General features: G+C 39.7%; 1 protein-coding gene across 1 annotated transcript in view; it reads left to right on the top strand.

Annotated features, from left to right (window-relative positions):
* Positions 1-20,910, top strand: part of FOXN1 (forkhead box N1) — a 97,088-nt gene extending 76,178 nt beyond the window's left edge. Inside the window, exons 6-10 of the mRNA XM_069761237.1 lie at positions 5,517-5,647; positions 8,727-8,823; positions 13,719-13,926; positions 15,624-16,118; positions 17,930-20,910. Coding sequence (XP_069617338.1) covers positions 5,517-5,647; positions 8,727-8,823; positions 13,719-13,926; positions 15,624-16,118; positions 17,930-18,192 — 1,194 coding nt within the window. The 3' untranslated portion in view covers positions 18,193-20,910. The remainder of the gene's footprint in view (positions 1-5,516; positions 5,648-8,726; positions 8,824-13,718; positions 13,927-15,623; positions 16,119-17,929) is intronic.
* The last annotated feature ends 661 nt before the right edge of the window (positions 20,911-21,571 follow it).

Genomic DNA, 21,571 nt, shown 5'->3' with positions numbered 1-21,571 from the left:
CCCGACTTCGTGTTGGGGATCTGGTTTGGTTATCTTCTCGTCATATTCCTATGAAGGTTTCCTCTCCTAAGTTTAAACCTCGTTTCATTGGTCCGTATAGGATTTCTGAGGTTCTTAATCCTGTGTCTTTTCGTCTGACCCTTCCAGATTCTTTTTCCATACATAACGTATTCCATAGGTCATTGTTGCGGAGATACGTGGCACCTACGGTTCCATCTGTTGATCCTCCTTCCCCGGTTTTGGTGGAGGGGGAATTGGAGTATATTGTGGAGAAGATTTTGGATTCTCGTGTTTCTAGACGGAAACTCCAGTATCTGGTTAAATGGAAGGGTTATGCTCAGGAAGATAATTCCTGGGTTTTTGCCTCTGATGTCCATGCTCCCGATCTTGTTCGTGCCTTTCATGTGGCTCATCCTGGTCGGCCTGGGGGCTCTGGGGAGGGTTCGGTGACCCCTCCTCAAGGGGGGGTTCTGTTGTGAATTCTGTGGCAGAGCTCCCTCCTGTGGTCACAAGTGGTACTTCGGCTGATTCTCTCTGTGAGCTTCTGTTGGTGGAGGGAAGTGGTACTGCGGCTTCTGAGTTTCCTCCCTCAGGTGATCTGGTGAGGTCGTTAGGTGCTTCTCTACTTAACTCCACCTAATGCTTTGATCCTGGCTTCCTGTCAATGTTCCAGTGTTGGACTTGCTTTTCCCTGGATCATTCCTGTGGCCTGCTGCTCTGCATAGCTAAGGCTACGTTCACACTAGCGTTCGGCTAGTGTGCGTCGCGCTAGCGTCGGGCGACGCAGCGGCGACGCACGCGTCATGCGCCCCTATGTTTAACATGGGGGACGCATGCGTTTTTGTTTGTTGCGTTTTCCGACACGTGCGTCTTTTTTTACGCTAGCGTCGCACCAAGAAAACGCAACAAGTTGCATTTTTCTTGCGTCCGATTTTCGTCAAAAAACGACGCACGCGTCGAAAAACGCAGCGTTTTTGCGTGCATTTGCACGCGTTTTTCGGTGCGTTGTGCGTCGCGTCGCCGACGCAGCGGCGCACAACGCTAGTGTGAACGTAGCCTAAGTTCTTCTTTGCTATTTGTTTGCTATTTTTTCTGTCCAGCTTGTCTAATTTTTTGCTGGAAGCTCTGGGACGCAAAGGGTGTACCTCCGTGCCGTTAGTTCGGTACGGAGGGTCTTTTTGCCCCCTTTGCGTGGTTTTCTTTAGGGTTTTGTGTAGACCGCAAAGTTACCTTTTCTATCCTCGATCTGTTAAGAAAGTCGGGCCTCACTTTGCTGAATCTATTTCATCTCTACGTTTGTCTTTTCATCTTAACTCACAGTCATTATATGTGGGGGGCTGCCTTTTCCTTTGGGGTATTTCTCTGAGGCAAGGTAGGCTTATTTTCTATCTTCAGGCTAGTTAGTTTCTCAGGCTGTGCCGAGTTGCATAGGCAGAGTTAGGCGCAATCCACGGCTGCCTCTAGTGTTGTTTGGAGAGGATTAGGGATTGCGGTCTGCAGAGTTCCCACGTCTCAGAGCTCGTTCTATGATTTTGGGTTATTGTCAGATCACTGTATGTGCTCTGACCGCTATGTCCATTGTAGTACTGAATTGCCTTTCATAACAAGTGACGCCCTGTTGACAGAGCAGCTCAGAAGAAGACAAGCTGTTATGTTAACGAAATGTCAAATAAAGCAGGCAGGAGTGGTTTGTGACTACTCTGAGCTGGCAGAAATCGGCGCCGGACAGAACAGGCAGGTCTTTAGCAATGATAGCAATGGCCTGTCCGTAAGATCTTAGCCCTGTGGCAAAAAATAAGCAATTTCCGAGATAACCCTTTAAAAAAAATGAAAAAATGCAAATGAAGAATCAGGACCTTTGTTTTGTACCTGAGAAAAATCAATCCGATCCGGGCAATCGGGCTGATAGATCCATATTGTTTCATGATTTATTATGTATAATATAAATTAAGGCATTTTTTCTTAGCCCCACCGTCTGTAATGTAGGGAAGTATATATAAAATACAATTTGCTTAAATGTGTCCCAATCAAATATAAAAAAAACATTACTTACTACATGTGTTTGGCAAGACTACGTACAAGATAATAAAATCTTCTGTCTGATTTCTATTTTAAGTCTTGCATGTGCTATCAAGTCTGCATTGCTTCTTTCAATGAAGGATCGAAATAGGGCAAACCAATGAGACTTCTCTCGTGACTAATAACCTAAATGATTCATCATTACATGTTTCAGATTTGTTTGGTTTGTTTCTATAAAATAGAGAAAGAGATTATAGAGCTGTTTTGGAGTAAAGTATTTTGTATGTCTAAGTGAGATTAAGGTAATTCTCTTACATGTCACCATGGCCTTCTATAGACCAAGGAACAGAAGATTAGTGGTTCTTGTAGACCTTGTTTATGTAACTTTACCAAACAAATGAGGTGTGTGTCCAAACAGCACTAAATATCTTTATAATGTACAAGCAAGGCTTCTACTATGAAGAAGTTCACTATGGATAAGTATGGAGGAAAAATGTGGATGCAGAAATCATACCAAAAATGAAAATATATATCACCCATCCATATTGGAGATTTGCCCTCTATAACAACAGTATAGGTGGATTTTTGGTTTGTTTTATATATGAATTATTTGTTTTGACTTCAGTTACTCTTCCAAGACATTATATCCTCATGTTTTCACACTATACATTGGACCCAGGTGCACATTTCTGCAGGTGGTTCAGGTCTCAAGTACAATGTATGTGATTAATGACCATTAAAGTGTCGTCTTCTTAGGTGTAGACGTATAAATGATGGTTCTGTCTAAGTACATCTCTATTATCATTATCACTCTCGATAACATAGGTAGAAAGGGTGACAGGAAGGTTGTGAGAGAACAGGGTATTATTCTAGGGTTGCACTTGGCATAACTTAATGGGACATCTATAGATCAAAACTTTGTAGGAAATGTACCACTGGATATAGTTTGGAAATTTAAGAATGATGATGATTGAAGCTTATGAATTATAATGAAATTGCAACAATAGAAAATAGTGACCGCCGTCCTTGCACCCTCCATTGCTATCCCATGCGGTGAGTCTAGTGAGCATGGTTGGCCTTACCCGCCTAATGACTGTCTGTCCTCTTAATATATTGCAGTCATCATATTATACAGCACTGCGTACTTACAATTGCTCATTTTGCCTTTCTACCCAGCTAATTATTCTCTTTTCCTCTGCTCTAAGTCTCTTTTCCCTGCATTTATGATTCCCCTCTTCAACTCCTGACCCAGCTGCTCCCTCCTCCCACTGCCAGGGACTTTTGCAGTGATGACTCATGCAGGGAAAGGATACTTTCTGTTTCTACATAGAGCTTAGGATTCAGCTAGTCAGTTTTTAATCAGTTGATGTCATAGACCTAATGGAAAAGAGAAGAATTAGCTGGGTAGAAAGGCAAAATGAGCAAATGTAAATCCACAGTGCTATATAATATGATGATTGCAATATAAGAGGATAAACACTTTGATCGGAGCGCTTCTGTAAGCTAACACATACTAATCTGTGTGGTCCTGAAGAACTAAGATGCCCAAGACCTACATGTAATTAAAATGAAGTCTGTCTGCAGGCATCAGCAGGAGATTATCACTGCAGGACTAGGTTCCTTATGCCAGGCAGTCCAGCTAATCTGTGTAACCCCGCCCCCTCCACTGATTGGCAGGAGGGTATACAACATGCTTCCAATCAGAGGTGTGGGCGGGGTTATACACTGTTTAACATTCAAAGCACCGCTACATCTACAGCAGAGAATTTTATCCAGGCTGCACAAAGCAGTCCAGCAAGTAACATGTTGCTGGAATTAGGGTCTCCGCCCCAATATCATGCTGTTCTCAGATTACATAGAAAAAAAACTGCTTATAGATTGCATGTAAATGAGTTGGTGACCACTAGTCGCCCCTTTATCAATGGCCCTGGCTGCTGGATAAATGAAAAAAATAATGTATATTACCTTCCGCTCTCAGACCTCATTGGTTTACTGATATCAACAATTCCCCCTGACCGCTGCAGCCAAGCAGAGGGCATAAATTAGATTTTACATTCTTGTAAGAGGAGGAGAAACACTGTTCTTCTGCTCAGCAAAACTGTGAAGGCTGCAGTTGATCAGTGGCCACTGAGTGGCGGCAGCAGTCATGTGCCATTGTTTATGTTAGTACACCAGGGGTTATTGGCATGTCTAAAAGGGCTAATATAAGACTTTTTTATCAGAAAAATCTGCATCTTTCTCTTTTTATCAACCTCTTATCCCCTCATCATCCTCTCTGGAAAAAAAACTGCTCATATCCATCTTGGTCAAAACTGCATGGATTGTCAGCTCCCTGAAGTATCAGGTTACAGCCCCTATTACACTCTATGGGAAGAGGTGAGGAGTGAGGCACACTCAGCACACTGAAATTAATCTACTTCCGGTCTGGATTCACAGCCACACAGATTAGTACTGCTGTATAATGTCTTCTATCTTTATGCTACGGAGAAAGAAGAGCGAGACCCCATTACTCAATGTGTACTGTGTATAAGTTAGTCTCTACCCACTAACTCAGAGAGAAGTGAAAATTAGACTTCGAGTCTGTAGAGGGGAAAACTGTTAAAAAATGCTCGATTTTAGTTACATAATAGCCTATTCTGAAGAGTTTCCTAAAATGACAAGTACTCTTGACAAAATATTTTCTTGGTCAGATCTAGTTGTGTATCTGTACGTTTTTATGAAGTTGAGCCTCAGTAATGTTACCGGTGTAACCTTTTATATTGTAAATACGCAATGGTATAATGAAATTGACTTTGAAATGTCTTAATAAATTCTAATAAACCTGACTTTAATATAGAATAAAAGTTCCTGAGTGGAAAACCTCAGTGAAAATCATTCCAGAGCCCTTTAATTGGTCTCGTATTCCCACCCTTAATAAACCTATAGCCTATGTGTGCACTTTGAAGTTTGATTTCCTGACGGTAACTAATCATCGGTTATATAAAAAGATAATCTCCGGCCATCGTTTGCCTTCATCTCCCATGTCCACACCTTCCTATATAATCTCGAGATGAACTTAGCTGGTCGGCAGTTTAGGCTTTCAAAGGAGTACTAAAAGGAGAAATGAATGAAAAAAAAAAGGAGGCTGGGTAAAGTAGGCATGGAAACCCTGATTCCAGCACTGTGTCACTTACTAGGGTTCTTGTGTAGTTTTGATAAAAGCCCTGTTATATATTCTGATGCTTTGTAAATCCCCATAAGCAGTATTCACACATTGTTGCCTCAATGCATTTTTTTTTGCGGTAATCACGTATAAAATTGTGGAAAAAGCGTTGCAACATGTAAATATATAAATGGTGCACATATGTAAATGTATATAAATATACAGTATATGTATATGCATTTAGATAACACAGCTAGGATGTATATCAAGACACTGTACATACACTATATACTGTATATATTGTAAACTGTATTGTTGCAGGCTCCAGTGGTAACCATGCATTGCTTTCCTTTAGTTCTCCACAGGAGGAAGCTATCCTGTTACATACATTTCTACATCCCATCATTACCCTTACCAAAGAATTGCCCCCCAGGCTAGCATGGAATCCCAGCAACCCCTGTACCCAAAACCCATCTATTCATACAGGTAGCAATTTTTAATTATTAATGCTATGTGTACAATATATGTGTGTAAATAAAAATATACTGTAACTAAAATAAATATATATATATATATATTTACACAAATATATATATATATATATATATATATATATATATAATGCTATGTGTACAGTATATGTTTGTAAATAAAAATATAAATAGAATAAATATATATCTATATTTACACACATACATATACGGTATATATATATACATATATATAATGCTATGTGTACAATATATGTGTGTAAATAAAAATAAAAAAATGTATATTTATGTTTATATATATATATATATATATACACACATATATATATATATATACACATACACGATTTTACAACTAGTTGTATTAGAAAAATGCATATACAATCAACAATGAACAATTAAGCAACTTTGCTTTGCTAAATTAGTGATTACAACCTTCTAACATTTTGGGTGTACATCTGTTATGTGGACTTATGTGTCTCCATGGTTACAGACCACAAACACTGTGCCTGGACTGATGCAGCAGTCATCTGACCCCTCTACCCAGCTCCAGAGAGTAGGACGGAGCACATAGAAGGGAATAACCCATGGCTGCAGGCTATACACAGGAATACAGAAATTTGCTTAGAAACTACATTTTTTTTTATCAAGACTCTTCCCAATGAATGATTGTTTGATTTTCACATTTGAAAATAAACTGGTTCTTTGGGTGGCCAAGATTTTAGGATTTGAAAAAACTAACTCATCTTTGTGTAAAAACTGAATTTTATGTGCTAACAACACCAAATTTTAAAGTAAACCTCCACCTTTATTTTTGATATAGAAATTTAGTGAAGGACACAAATATGTAACGTATGCACCATGGTCAAATACATAGTAGGTCAGGACCTCCCGCATTGTACCAGTGACTTATGAATGGCCTGTCCACAGGCCAAAAGTTTCCAGTTTTTGTTTTTAATTTATTCCCACTGTTCCCCTGAATATTAAGTTTTTTGTATTTTTAAATAGATATGGGCTTTTTTATTTTGTGCTGATATCTCTGGTCTTTACCAACGGGGTGTGGCTCATACGGTATTTATGATGAGCAGCCTAAAAACATGCCCCAGAGAATCCTGTGAACCTCACACCTTTGGAAAACACCATAAAGATTTGCATTAAATGAAAAGGTAAATATTTCTGGAATTGAATGGAAGAATAAAAAATACAAAAATAAATATACTTAGGGGCGCAATAACTGGTACTTTTGACCTTGTTACAGGTCCTTTTTAAAGGTGTTGGTCATTAGTGAATAACCACCTCTTTATCCCCTTTGCCACATCGGGCATAATAGTATGCCAATGTCGGACTCCCCCTGTTTGGTGTGGGCTCCGGCGCTAAGCCCGCACCTTTCCAGGCACATGACAGCTGATCTATACAGCTGACATGTGCCTGCAACAGCCGCGGGTGGAATTGGGATCCACCCATGGCTGTTAACTAGTTAAATGCCACGGTCCGTTTCTGACAGCGGCATCTAACTCGTTCTTACTGGAAGCATGAGGTAAATCCCGCTAATCGGTGACCCCATCCCATGGTCAAGGGTCACCGATGGGTTGGCATGACCTCTGCTTGTCATTGCCGGATTGCTATGAGTGCCGCCCCGTGGTTGGCGCTCATAGCAAGTGAGCATTTTTGCTACACACAGGTGATTTGATCATCGCCTGTGTATAGCAGGAGATCAAAATACTGCCACATCTAGTCTCCCATGGAGACTATTGAAGAATGCAAAAAGTAAAAAAAGGTTTAAAAAATATTTTAAAAAAATTAAAAAAGTTCAAATCGCCTCCCTTTCGACGCATTCAAGATAAAACAATAAAAAATCAAATATACACATATTTAATATTGCCACGTTCAGAATCGCCCGATCTATCAAATAAAAAAAGAATTAACCAGATCGCTAAATGGCATAATGAGAAAAAAATTTAAACTGTCAAAATTAATTATTTTGGTTGCCGCCGCATTGCAATAAAATGCAACAACGAGCAATCAAAAGATTGTATACACGCCAAAATAATATCAATAAAAACGTCAGATTTATCACCACTTAAATAAAAAAGAACCCGTATATGTTTGGTATCTGCGAACTAGCAATGATCTGGAGAATCAAAATGGCAGGTCAGTTTTAGCATTTTGTGAACATGGCGAAAAAAACAACAAGTGTGGAATTGCACTTTTTTTTTTGTAATTTCGGCGCACTTGCAATTTTTTTTAACATTTTGCAGTACACGATCCAGTACTCTATGCGACTCTTGCACTGTGTGCTATGAGGATTCTCCGGTGCCGGCATTGGCGGGCACGTGACTGCAAGTATGTGATTTGCATACATGTGGTAACATGCAGACTAGATGGGCGCAGCCTCGCTTAATGCAAGTTTACACACAGTCTAGTCAGAATGTGGCTGGAAGGATGCAAATCACATACTTGTGGACACATAACCGCCAGATCCCGACACAGGAGAATCCTGACAGTTCGTAGTGCGCCAGATGTGAGGATTCACAAGTCTGCAGTCACATAAAATGACTGCAGACTTGTTGCCTAAGTTCAGATGCAGATTTCTAAGAAAAAAAAATGTTTGAACATTGCCTTTTGTGTGAAATACAAGTATTTGCCAAAACAGGCATGCCAGGAGAAATTACAGCTCTTTAAGGCTACGTTCAGACTAGCGTTGTGCGCCGCTGCGTCGGCGACGCGATGCACAACGCACCGAAAAACGCGGCAAAACGCACGCAAAAACGCTGCGTTTTGCGACGCGTGCGTCGTTTTTTGCCGAAAATTGGACGCAAGAAAAATGCAACTTGTTGCGTTTTCTTGGTCCGACGCTTGCGGCAAAAAAGACGCACGCGTCGCAAAACGCAACAAGCAAAAACGCATGCGTCCCCCATGTTAAACATAGGGGCGCATGACGCGTGCGTCGCCGCTGCGTCGCCCGACGCGGCGCCGACGCAGACTAGCACAACGCTAGTCTGAACGTAGCCTAAGAGAAGTGTTCTGTTCAATATTCATTGATGCTGACAAATTCATCTGTATTTTTTCCAAAGCATCCTGATATTTATGGCTCTTAAGAACAGTAAGACTGGCAGCCTTCCTGTAAGCGAGATCTACAACTTTATGACTGAGCACTTTCCTTATTTTAAGGTAAGATCATCAGATCTAGTAAATCCTGTCGAAGTCTGGTTAGTGTAAGGTTTGGTTTGGAGAACAAGTCCCATACATAACCTTCGGCCGTCCGGACCAGCCTGACCGCCAATATCACACGTATACAATTAGGGAACCGTGCCTGTGTACAGAAGACATTTATGACAACCGTCAAACAGACCTGTCAGCTTCCAGTGCAGCTTTTTCATATTTCTGATTATTAACCATTACTAGTCAGGAATGTGTAATAATTACATTTGTTGCCCCAGAGAAAAAAGGGAATTAATAAGCCAAAACAAGTAAGAAATGCATTGACTGACACATCTGCCTTTCTGTACGCCGTGCCAGGAATCCAGTGTAGCTCTTTCACTAGCGCTTTTGGCAAAACATAAAGAGAGAGGCTCCGGCTGCTCTATACTTGATGTAGTACTACAAGTATCAGCATACACAGACTTACAAGAGACATTAAAAATTATTTTAAGCCATTTCCTATTTATATGTTTTTGTTTATATTTGGTCACTTTGCATGGACACTATATGGATATATTTTTGGAGAGACATATCTTGAAGAGGTTGTCCAGTGCTTTAACATTGATGACCTATCATTAGGAATGGGACAAAATAGAAAACCTGAAGTTAATGATTAAATAGGTTGTCCACTATCATTAGGATTGGTCATCGATGTCTGACCTGTGGGGGTGCGACATCCGGCACCCATGCCGATCAGCTGTTTTTGGTGTTGGCAGCAGTCGGAACTGCTCAGCTCTATCTACCATATAGTGGCCATGGTCGGGCACTGCACATCCACCTCCTATTCAAATCTGTAGAGGACAGAGGTGGAGTACCCGGCCACAGTCACTATATAGTAGACGGAGTTGTGCAGCCCGTAACCAAGCAGTTACCGCAGTTGCCAACCCTAAGAACAATTGATCTGCGAAGTTGCCACGTGTCGCACCCCCACCGGTCAGACATTGATGACCAATCCTAATGATAGTGGACAACCTCTTTAATCATTAAATTCAGGTTTTTTATTTGGTCCATTACCACAAGTGTACAATATCTAGCGCCTCCGCTAGGCGTCTGCCTTTACTAAAGTGTGATGGAATGGCTCATTCTAAAGAACTCACTACTACCAGTGTGGTTCTGTAATAGGAGACACCGATGTAACAAGTCAGTTTGTGACATTTCTTCCCTCCTAAATATTCTGCAATCCCCTGTAAGTGATATTATTGAACACTGGAAATGTTTAAGAATTACAGCACCTCCCTCATAAAGTGGAGACCACACAATGTATGTACAGAGCAGGGTCACCGATGCATAACTGCATAACTCTTAAGTCACCAACAGTTTGCTGACTCCATAACTGCAGAGTCCAAATTAACTTCATCACAAAAATTGTGCACCGGGAGCTTCTTGGTATGGAGCCGCATAACTAAAAATAAGCAAAGACCTCCATTAAGATGCCAGGCTTAACGAATGCCAGAAAATGTAGATGGGTAAAACTGTAATACTGGAGCAAAGGATTCATCAGTGAATCATTAAACAGATTTGATATTCAGGAATCTAGGAAAGTCTAGTGACAACTAGAGATGATCGAACCTTTGGAAATTTGAATTCACCAGCTTTTCTACAAAATTTGACTTGTGGTAAATCGCATGTAGTACCATTGTACTGAAAAGATATGTCTAACACTCCATGGTCTCCTACCAGTGTATACAACTTATTTTAATGGTTAGATTAATGTATTTAATGCAAAGATAGCCCTGGTAATTTGAAAGAAAATGGAGGAGGGAAAGAAAGAAAGAAAGAAAGAAAGAAAGAAAGAAAGAAAGAAAGAAAGAAAGAAAGAAAGAAAGAAAGAAAGAAAGAAAGAAAGAAAGAAAGAGCGAGAAAGAGAAAAAGAGAAAAAGAGAGAAAGAAAGAAAGAAAGAAAGAAAGAAGGAGAGAAAGAAAGAAAGAAAGAAAGAAGGAGAGAAAGAAAGAAAGAAAGAAAGAAGGAGAGAAAGAAAGAAGGAGAGAAAGAAAGAAAGAAAGAAAGGAGAGAAAGAAAGAAAGAAAGAAAGAAAGAAAGAAAGAAAGAAAGAAAGCGCGAGCGAGAAAGAGAAAAAGAGAAAAAGAGAGAAAGAAAGAAAGAAAGAAAGAAAGAAAGAAAGAAAGAAAGAAGGAGAGAAAGAAAGAAAGAAAGAAAGAAAGAAAGAAGGAGAGAAAGAAAGAAAGAAGGAGAGAAAGAAAGAAGGAGAGAAAGAAAGAAAGAAAGAAAGAAAGAAAGAAAGAAAGAAAGAAAGAAAGAAAGAAAGAAAGAAAGAAAGGAGAGAAAGAAAGAAAGAAAGAAAGAAAGAAAGAAAGAAAGAAAGAAAGAAAGAAAGAAAGAAAGAAAGAAAGAAAGACGTTAGTTTGAAGGGCATGGGGAAACCCGCGCAGTCTGTGACTTCTACAATCTTCTGAAAGGTGTAAAATGGTGAAGGCCATATTTTGGTGATTCTCATGAATTGAGTTGCTCATTACTTAAATTCGCTGGTATCTGCAGATTTCAGGAAATTCTACACAGATTCTTTTTGTACCAAATTGTTTCGATCCTGTATAGCAACAACTAAGTTAGGGTGGAAAAAAAATAGGACATGCCATTTTTAATAACTAAAAGAATTGCCTACTTTTCCGCTATCGTCTCTAATAGATAGCGAAAACATTGCACAGTTCTCATTGATATCCATGTAATGTAAAACACAGGCATCCTACCGAAAGAGACAGACGGTCTTTTAGCCACCTGCTCTGTGGATATTATGTTAGGGTATGTGCACACGTCAGGATTTCTTGCAGAAATTTTCCTGACAAAAACCGGACATTTCTACGAGAAATCCGCATGCGTTTTTACCGCGATTTTACCGTGATTTTGACGCGGTTTTGACGCGGTTTTGACGCGTTTTTGGTGCGTTTTTTCCCAAATACATAGAATTGCGGGAAAAACGCAGAAAATCCGCAAAAATAATGAACATGCTCATTTTTTTACCGCGATGCGTTTTTTTCGCGGAAAAAAACGCATCCATGTGCACATAACATGCAGAATGCATTCTAAATGATAGAATACATAATGTATGCGTTTTTAATGAGTTTTTATAGCGTTTTTACCGCGAAAAACCGCGAAAAAAACGCGAAAAAACCTGAACGTGTGCACATAGCCTAAGGATCCTGAAAGATAAAGCCCCTTTTACATAACATTTCCTAGTAGATAACTTGAATATGTGTTTCCTAAGCCAGACATGACAGGATGGGGATTATAGTGTTCAAAGATCCATGATATCCATGAATCAAAAGCATGATGTACAGGAATCGATGTTAAAATATGAGCAGTGCACAATTCCTGTCCTTCCGTACAAAGCATTACACTATGGAAGGGGTGGTCTTTACATTTTATGGCTGCAATTAATCGCTGGAAATCCAAGCCCGTCCCAGTATTTACAATCCATTAATGGGAATGAAAATTCCATGCAATTATCCGGGGTGGAAACCTCTTGATAGAAGGCTGATTATGTCTGTTATTATGAGCAGACAGACACAACTATAAAAGTGATGCATGGCATATGACGTTTGTCTGATTGACACAACTCAATTTATGGGCTGGGTGAGTAGAAAGTGGATCCTGTATGGCTCTATTTATATTATCTGGGGGTATTATAGTTTTATTGTGAAGAGTCTTGCTCGATTAAATTGTCTTCCTTCAAGAAATTAGCAGTTTAGCTGTTTTCCATGCTTTAGTCATGGGTAATATACAACCCTTTAAGATGGTGACGTGAATATTTTTAATTCAGTCCTAACATCTACATTTTTTGGAAACTTTTTTTAACAACACGCTTTAATAAGTTTTCAACGTTTTGCAAAATGTATATCTCAAACTATGTTTTTTTCAGGTCTTTTAAAACTTTTTAGATACTTAAACAGCCCTGACAGCTATATTTCACCACACAGCCCGATCCATAACCATTAGTCAAGTGCTACACGGCGTCCTTGGCTGCGACAGCCAGTGCTGCTGCTATATTGCGGCACTATAGCCGTAAATGGGGTCGCATTGTGACACCTACACTACTGTGACAGTGACAAGCAGGTCATAAAAAGGCCAAGCAAGTCTGATTTTTTTTGCAACTTGCTTGTCACAACCATGTAGGTGTCACGATGTGACCCCATTCACTTCTATAGCGTCTTCAATGGCTGTGCGTAGTTGCTGGATAATGGCAGGAACTTGAACGCGCTGTCGTATAAGCCTATCCAGAGCATCCAAAACATGCTCAATGGGTGACATGTCCGGTGAATATGCTGGCCATGCAACAACTTCGCACAGCCATTGAAGAGTAGTGGACCAACATTCTACAGGCCACATTCAACGACTTGATCAACTCTACGTGAAGGAGATGGGTTGCACTGCGTGAAGCAAATGGTGGTCACCTCAGATACTGACTGGTTTTCTGACCCACCACCCCACCCCTCCGGCCCTCTCAATACTGTCAATCTGCACATTTTAGAGCGACCTTTTATTGTGGCCACCCTGAGGGACACTTGTGCAATTATCATGCTGTCTAATCAGCATCTTGATATGCCATACCGGTGGAGTGGATGGATTACTTCGGCAAAGAAGAAGAGCTCGCTAACACAGATCTAGACAAATGTGTGAACATTATTTGAGAGAAAAGGGCCTCTAATGTACATAGAAAAAAGTCTTAGATCTTTGAGTTCAGCTCATGAAAATTGGGAGCAAAAACAAAAGTATTGTGACTATATTTTTGTTCAGTATATATAATTTATTTTTTTTTTACTGTATACGATGTTTTCATTTCAGGCGTAGAGACTTGAGATATCAGTATTCACATTACTTAAATATTATTATATATTATTATATATTTTAGACTGCTCCAGATGGGTGGAAGAATTCAGTGCGCCACAACCTGTCTCTGAACAAGTGTTTTGAGAAAGTGGAGAATAAATCTGGAAGTTCATCAAGAAAAGGATGCCTGTGGGCTTTGAACCCAGCCAAGATTGATAAGATGCAAGAAGAGCTACAGAAATGGAAACGGAAAGATCCTGTAACAGTGAGGAAAAGCATGGCAAAGCCAGGTACGGGAGGATGGGGTAACTGGGGGAAAACACATCTGCTTTTCCAGGATTCTCCTAGACTTTCTGAGACACCAGACATGTTTGAGATGCACCCGGCATTTTGGGGAAATCTAGATGGCAGCTACTAGTTCTCGTCCTTCTCCTACACAGAGTAGTGTACTACTCTACTACTGTACTAGTATTGCCGTATAGTAAGAAAGGTTTGGCTTTTTAGAAGTCTGGGAAAAACAAATTATTTTAACGTCATAGTTCTCTAAATACACCCTGTCACTTGCTACCACACGTATCATAAACATCAGCGTTTGCATTTCGGATGGGTACTTTTCAGTGGGCATTCAGTGTCTTCTTATCTATGTGGTAAATTGCATTAGTTCACTATTATTATGTGAATGTTCAGCAACAGGTGTGTGCTTGTTATGCCTATATCTACAATCTACATATATTACTCATAAAATGCCCGTGGGCTCGATCCTGCTGAATACTTGCGTTTCGGAGGGTAAAGAGTAATAAAAAGATAAAAGTAGACAAATAATCAGATGTGAAAGATCAGTTTACAATTACTGCTAAGATTAATGGTTCTATAGCTAAGACACATAGGACTGTGATTACATAAACTGCGGCTCCCAATATGATTTATTTCCCATTCACCTTCTCTCGGTGGAGAAAGAAAATCAGCATGCCGGTCAGGGTATCTAAATTAACAAACTGATAAGACCATAAAGAGAACTGCCACCTTAGGGTCAAGGTTTAATACACATTGAACATTATAGCCTATTGTCATCTTCACCTGTCCATTTCTTTTTTCTTTTCTTTGTCTCCAAACTACAAACTAAGACATGTCCTTGATGGTTTCAATTGGTGATCAAAATTTTGAAATTTTTTGGGCATTAGAAAAACAGATGTTGGTAAAAATGGACATACAACTCAGACCAAAAATGGATGAAAATCAGATCTGGTGCATTTATTAAAAATATTTAATGTGTTCTTGTACACGAAAAAAAATTGATAACTACTTAATCCCATCCTCAATACCATCTCCCCTCTCTCTCTCTCTCCCACCTTTTTGCTCTTATTTCATTCTTTATCTATTTTACTCTCACTCACTTTTTTTTCTCTTCCTCTCGTTGGATCAATACGCTTGACTGTTCTTTTTGGGCTCCCACTATTCGAATTTCAACCTACATTAGAAAATCCTGGGTTAGTCACAGTGGGAGTCTTCTAATCATGAAAAATAGTGCTTTTGTTATCCCACACTGTTGTACACAAATTTTATCTTGATTTGTTGTACATTCAACTGTACGATTTGTGGGAAACCAACAGACGTCTGAATGAGGCCTAAGGAGTTTGCTGCCTCTTAATAAAAAGAGTGTCCTTCTCAATGACAGCAAACAAATAAACACTATTGAATTGAAACTCAACATATATTAGTGACTTTTATAACTTTTCATTTGTATGTTATTAACCGTAAATCCTTATAATACCAACACATTCTGCTTTCTAAGACCCTTACCTGTCCATAATCTACAGAATCATTACTTTAATTCCATACTCATTCACTAAAATCGAACCATTGTAACTAACCTTTGCAGATTACATATCATCAAAGAGCCAGATCTAATAAATATTGGCAAACGCTTCATTCATTCATAGAATTGTACATGCGGTCATTTTATGTTTCTGTTCTATTTCCTTTTCAGAGGATCTTGATAAGCTGATAGGTGAGAGAACAGAGAGACTGAGATCCTCACTCCTGGCTTGTAACCCATCCAGTATCATGAATACATCACCCGTGATGCACATGTCCATCCAGAGTGAACAGAACATTTCCCCTGTCATGTCTGCAGCGCTACAACCAATGCATGATGTTTCTGAATCTTTGCATGCCAAGAAGCCACCACCAAGTTATACAGCGCTCCCTCATGGATATCCACAGATTTCCCAAGCGATGATACAACAACCTCATCCAATACAACATAATCATTTTTCTTCACCAGAGAACCAAAGTGAACTGACTACCCAACCCATTAACCCCCAGGACTCTCCGATACCTGCCCACACCCCTCCTCTTCACAACATGAAGATGTTAACAGAACATTCCCCAGCCAGGACCATGCAGGACCAACTGATAGAGGGAGAGCTGAGCAATGACATTGATGCTCTTAATCCCTCTCTTACAGACTTTGAACTTCAAGGTAAGCTGTAAATGACTGTTTTTATCTCATAAAATATTATGGAAACATACAGCTAGCAGGGAGACAATATAAACTGATTCGACAAAATATCCTCTTTCTGGCCCCCTCAGTGATTGGCCGTAATTTGTAGGAAATCCTGGCAATAAGTCTTCAATTTCCCACTAGTGTCAGCACAGTGGAAATTACACATTGCATAGTGCTTATTCTATTAACCCCCGTCATATGTTGAGTGTCCTCCTTTGATGCCGGCTCCGGTGCCGAGCCCACATCTTTTCGAGCACATGACAGCTGATTTATCTATATATATAATTGCCTAAGGGTTTTTCCGTCTGTCTGTCTGTCTGTCTGTCTGTCTGTCTGTCTGTCCTGGAAATCCCGGCTCTCTGATTGGTCGAGGCCGCCAGGCCTCGACCAATCAGAGACCGGCACAGCATCGACGTAGAAATCCCGCGTCTCTGATTGGTCGAGGCCGCCAGGCCTCGACCAATCAGCAACGGGCACAGCGACGATGATGTCATAAAGGACGTAGACATCTCACGTTTCTGATTCAGCGACGGGCACAGTATCGACATAGATGTCATAATGGTTGCCATGGCGACGATGATGTCATAGGTTGCCTCGAACAATCAGCGACGGGCACAGTCTGCCGCGAATTCTGGAATCATCATTGTCCATATACTACGGGGACATGCATATTCTAGAATACCCGATGCGTTAGAATCGGGCCACAATCTAGTATATATATATATATATATATATATATCTATATATATAATTGTCTAAGGGTTTTTCTGTCTGTCTGTCTGTCTGTCTGTCTGTCCTGGAAATCCCGGCTCTCTGATTGGTCGAGGCCGCCAGGCCTCGACCAATCAGAGACCGGCACAGCATCGACGTAGAAATCCCGCGTCTCTGATTGGTCGAGGCCGCCAGGCCTCGACCAATCAGCAACGGGCACAGCGACGATGATGTCATAAAGGACATAGACATCCTGCGTCTGATTGGTCGAGGCCGCCGGGCCTCGACCAATCAGCAACGGGCACAGCGACGATGATGTCATAATGGTTGCCATGGCGACGATGTCATAAAGGTTGCCTCGACCAATCAGCGACGGGCACAGTCTGCCGCGAATTCTGGAATCATCATTGTCCATATACTACGGGGACATGCATATTCTAGAATACCCGATGCGTTAGAATCGGGCCACAATCTAGTATATATATATATATACATATATATATATATATATATATATATATATATATATATATATATATATACACGACCTGACAATTAGCTTGTTGATTCCGGTCCAGATTCTAAAACCTTCTGGCCACTAGAGTGCAAAAAAATTCAAATGAGTAGTAATCTGCCTAAAATTTGGACTGGTCAGACCTGTCAGAGCATGAGCTATAGATAGTCATCAGTTCTTCACTCTGGATCATATGGGGAGTTTACAAGTGAATGACCCCCAGTATGGCGACCAATTTACGTAAAAAGCCGTAAGGAGAGGTGTTATTTCTTACCCTCTTAAGGATGCTGCTTGGTTGACAGGGCTAACTGAAAACTAATTACTGAAAATTCGTTTGGTGCTTTGCCGACACTCCATAGACATTCTAAGTGGGTATAGTATTACCCAGTAGATCAGTCTTTTGGGTGTATGCTAAATGTGCCAGCAAGTCAGTTCTGTTGACTACTACCTGCCTTACATAAATTCTAATTTTTTTGAATATTAAAATCAAATTGAATTTTCTTGAAATATTAAAATCTATCTTGTTTTCTACATTCATAACACTTTCAATTTCAATTGACAGGAAACCTATGGGAGGAACTTAAAGATGACAGTCTGGCATTGGATCCCATAAATCTCATGTCTTCTTCTCCAACTCCACCGCCACCACATTACTTCATGCACAATGGGAACTGCAATAGCAATGGAGTCAGCTCCCCTGGCAGTAACTCACCTATGGGATTGGGTGACATCCATCTCACCACTGTTTATTCATACATGGATATGGACACTGTGTTGCCGTCTTACATCAATAGCTCTGGATCTAAGCATGTCACAATTGCTTAAAGTAGCTGTCTCCATAGACAATACAGAATATTGGAGAATTTACCATAAATATTTATATGTTGCATTCACATGAAAGATCAATGATAAAAGCTATATTCTTCTATTATTGAGAAGATGGACACTAGACATTTAGGGTAATGATGGCCTACTTAAAGCATAGACTATGTCATATGTTAAATTGCACAAATTACACACAAGTATGAGATTAAAAAATAGGTCAAGAAATAAAGCTAAACATAAAAAAGTTCAAATGGATAATAGATACCAATACTCTGTTATTCTGAAGAACTCAAAGGGGTTGTCCAATACTTTTATATTGATGGTCTATCTTTAAGATAGGTCATCAATATCAGATCTGTGGGGTGAGACACTCGGCACCCCCTCTAATCAACACTTCCCGATGCCGATTGGATGTGATCAGCTATATAGCGACTGTAAGTGGTACTTCAGATCCATCCCTAGGCATACATGCAGTACCTAGCCAGTCCACAACTGATCACATCCGGCCAGTACTGAGAACAGCTGTTCTGTGGGGTTTCCAGGTGTTGCACCAATACCAATCTCATATTCATGACTTATCTTAAGGATAGGCCATCAATATAAAATTACTAGAAAACTCTTTTAATTTAACTGATGTATATATGGTAAATCTTACATTTTAAGTATTTAATATGCTATAATTGTATCATGATACAATTTCATCATGGCACAAATTTATCTTAACAGAAAAATGTTATCTGATAAAGGCATCTACGATTGCAGAAATGCATTCATGACAATGATACATCGGGTGCATCTTTTAGGTTTCCTTTACGCCTTGTTTTATGCGTCATGAACACTACAGAGCCAGTAAGGACTGGGTACATAGAGTACTTTCGACTCTTGCCATCAAGGCCACAAGCACATTTTTTTTATTAAGATACAGTAAGGCTGTGTACAACTCTAAAGGTGCTAACGTAAAGCTTATACAACTATGGTAATGTATAGGAGTCCTTAGATATAAAAACCTTGCCATAAATTTACGTAAATTGTATTTTGCAATTTAATGTATAGCAGAGTGATCCCTATATAACATCGTAGTAAGACATCCAACTTGAGTTACTAAAGGCACATTGTCTAGAGTACATATTTTGCCTTAAAGATTCCCGCACAAAATAGCTCTACCATTTATAACTTCTCCAAGTTTCTTTCTCAGTTCTCTTATGTTTGACCTGTTTTATGGCTACAACATCTAGATCCCCTGTGGTTCTGTATGGTTCTGTGGTAGTCTATGTAGACTCATACGTGTCAACTTTTAGGAGGGGGGTAGCTCTATCTCCAGGAAGGCAGTGATTATGTTGAGCACCAACCACCATTTTTACATACACACAGGCCATACTGCTGCACACTTCTCACTTGCCCTTCAAAAGTGCATTAGGATAGAACATCCCATTTGTACATACAGGGAACCATATGGGTTTCTTCCAATTATTCCAGGAGTCCAGAATTTCTTTACTTTTTGTTGGAGCCTTCCAGACATTCTGATAGAATTGTCAAGTATGATTATAGTTCTGTGGCCCCACGTGTATGATAACTTTTGGTGCTTTTACATGCCACTACCTTATGATTTCATTCATTCATTCATTGGCTAAAGGGTTACTGCATAGGCCCATAATCTTTTCGAAAAGTCATTTTGCAAATTACATCCCAGTAGAAGTAGAGAAGAATCCAAGCCAAATTGAGGAACATGGTCATCTGATCTTCAAAGCAGCCAAACAAGAAATGTCTTTGCTGTTCGATTAACTCATTTCTAGTATTCAACTCAACCAAATTATATTGTGTTACTTGTATCTAGACGCAAATAAAGTAGCATTAGGGAGTCTGGAGACTGAGAATGGACGTCTCTAATCGCCAGACATCAAGTCACTGGCAAAAAAAAATTTCAATTGCTTTTATGAGCTCAGCGTTAGGTTTTATTGCAACATCCAACACAAGACTGTTTTTCAGAATGACAGATTAAGATGCTTTCTTACAAACAGGATATAGGGGGAACCTGCATGCGACTAACACCCCTAATATTTCCTCGAGATAGCAATAAAAAAAAGCAAAAACTTTATGACAAAGACTCATTTCACTCACTCCAAAATAAAAGGCACAAAAACAGAGGATTGACGTAACACAAGAGACGGAAATGGAAATTTCAGAGTCCTATTAAAGCAAATAACTTTCCAGGAACTCAGAAGCATTTCACTTCTGTGTAGAAATCCATGTTTCTTCCAGCTTGTCTAGGAATATATGTGAATATATATGCGGTTCATAAAGCAGGTGGCGCTTCCCTTTCAGCTGTGCACTCCTTGCTTATTGGTGGAATTCCTTGTTGCACTTTTGTTTAATGAATATTACGTCATTATTTCACTTGGCATTGTCCTTCCCGTGAGCGCTAGCTGTCCTCTGCGAAGGACAATGTCTCATTGTTTGTATTGTTCAATTTGTTTATGTGCAGTATTAAAGAACACAGATAGATTTCACATAAATGGACAGAATGCTAGCAACAGGCCTGCTATTGCTGGCAAATTGTCAAAATATTGGCTTTGGTTCATCCACAATTTTACTTAAAATTTTACATAAACATATTTATGTGCGAATCTAGCCAACATTAACCTGCCCCAGTTCTGTCTCATTTACAGATTGCATTTGCATAAAATTTTATGTTTGTGAAATAAACTCATCTATCTGCAGAAGATGTTAATGTTGTTATGGATTTTTTTTGTGTTTCGCATTATTTCAGTAATCAGTGTGCTCATCAGACCCAAATACTTTGAAGAAATAGCTTAGCTTATGATTAGTGAGATTTTTCACACAGTATGTAGAATTTGATCTGTTTATCTATAAACCGTCTTTAATGTCTGTATAACCCAAAATGGATTCTTTAAGACCCTAGAGTTCTTCGGAACATGATCAAGGGTACACAAGAACAAAGAAACAATAATGGAAACTTGTGTGAAGGATTATTACAATTCTAGCAAGTTATCGTCTATCCATTTGTTCGACCCTCATCAAGCTTGAAACCAGGGCTCTAACATGTCCCCCTTTTGAATGGAATAATGGCTGTGAATACGCGTCACAGCTACATTCATAATAGATCAATGATGCCCAAGCCTGGCTATCGTTCCATTCAAACGGGGTACTTCCGAGTCCCATTCTCAGGATTGGTTGAGGGTTCTAGTGGAGTGACCCACAGCAAGTTATCACATCACTCTGCTAAGTTTCCTTATTGCTGATTGTTGGGGGTCCAAGCCAGGAACACTTAGTGATCGACTTATTGTTCAAAGGATCCCTCATAGTAGCAAAGATAAGAGTTACTTGTCTTGGGCTTTTTTCATTTATGGGTTCTCATTTT

The sequence above is a fragment of the Ranitomeya imitator genome, chromosome 3, assembly GCF_032444005.1.
Source record: "Ranitomeya imitator isolate aRanImi1 chromosome 3, aRanImi1.pri, whole genome shotgun sequence".
Classification (NCBI taxonomy): domain Eukaryota; kingdom Metazoa; phylum Chordata; class Amphibia; order Anura; family Dendrobatidae; genus Ranitomeya; species Ranitomeya imitator.
This window is presented reverse-complemented; position numbering and strand designations above follow the sequence as displayed.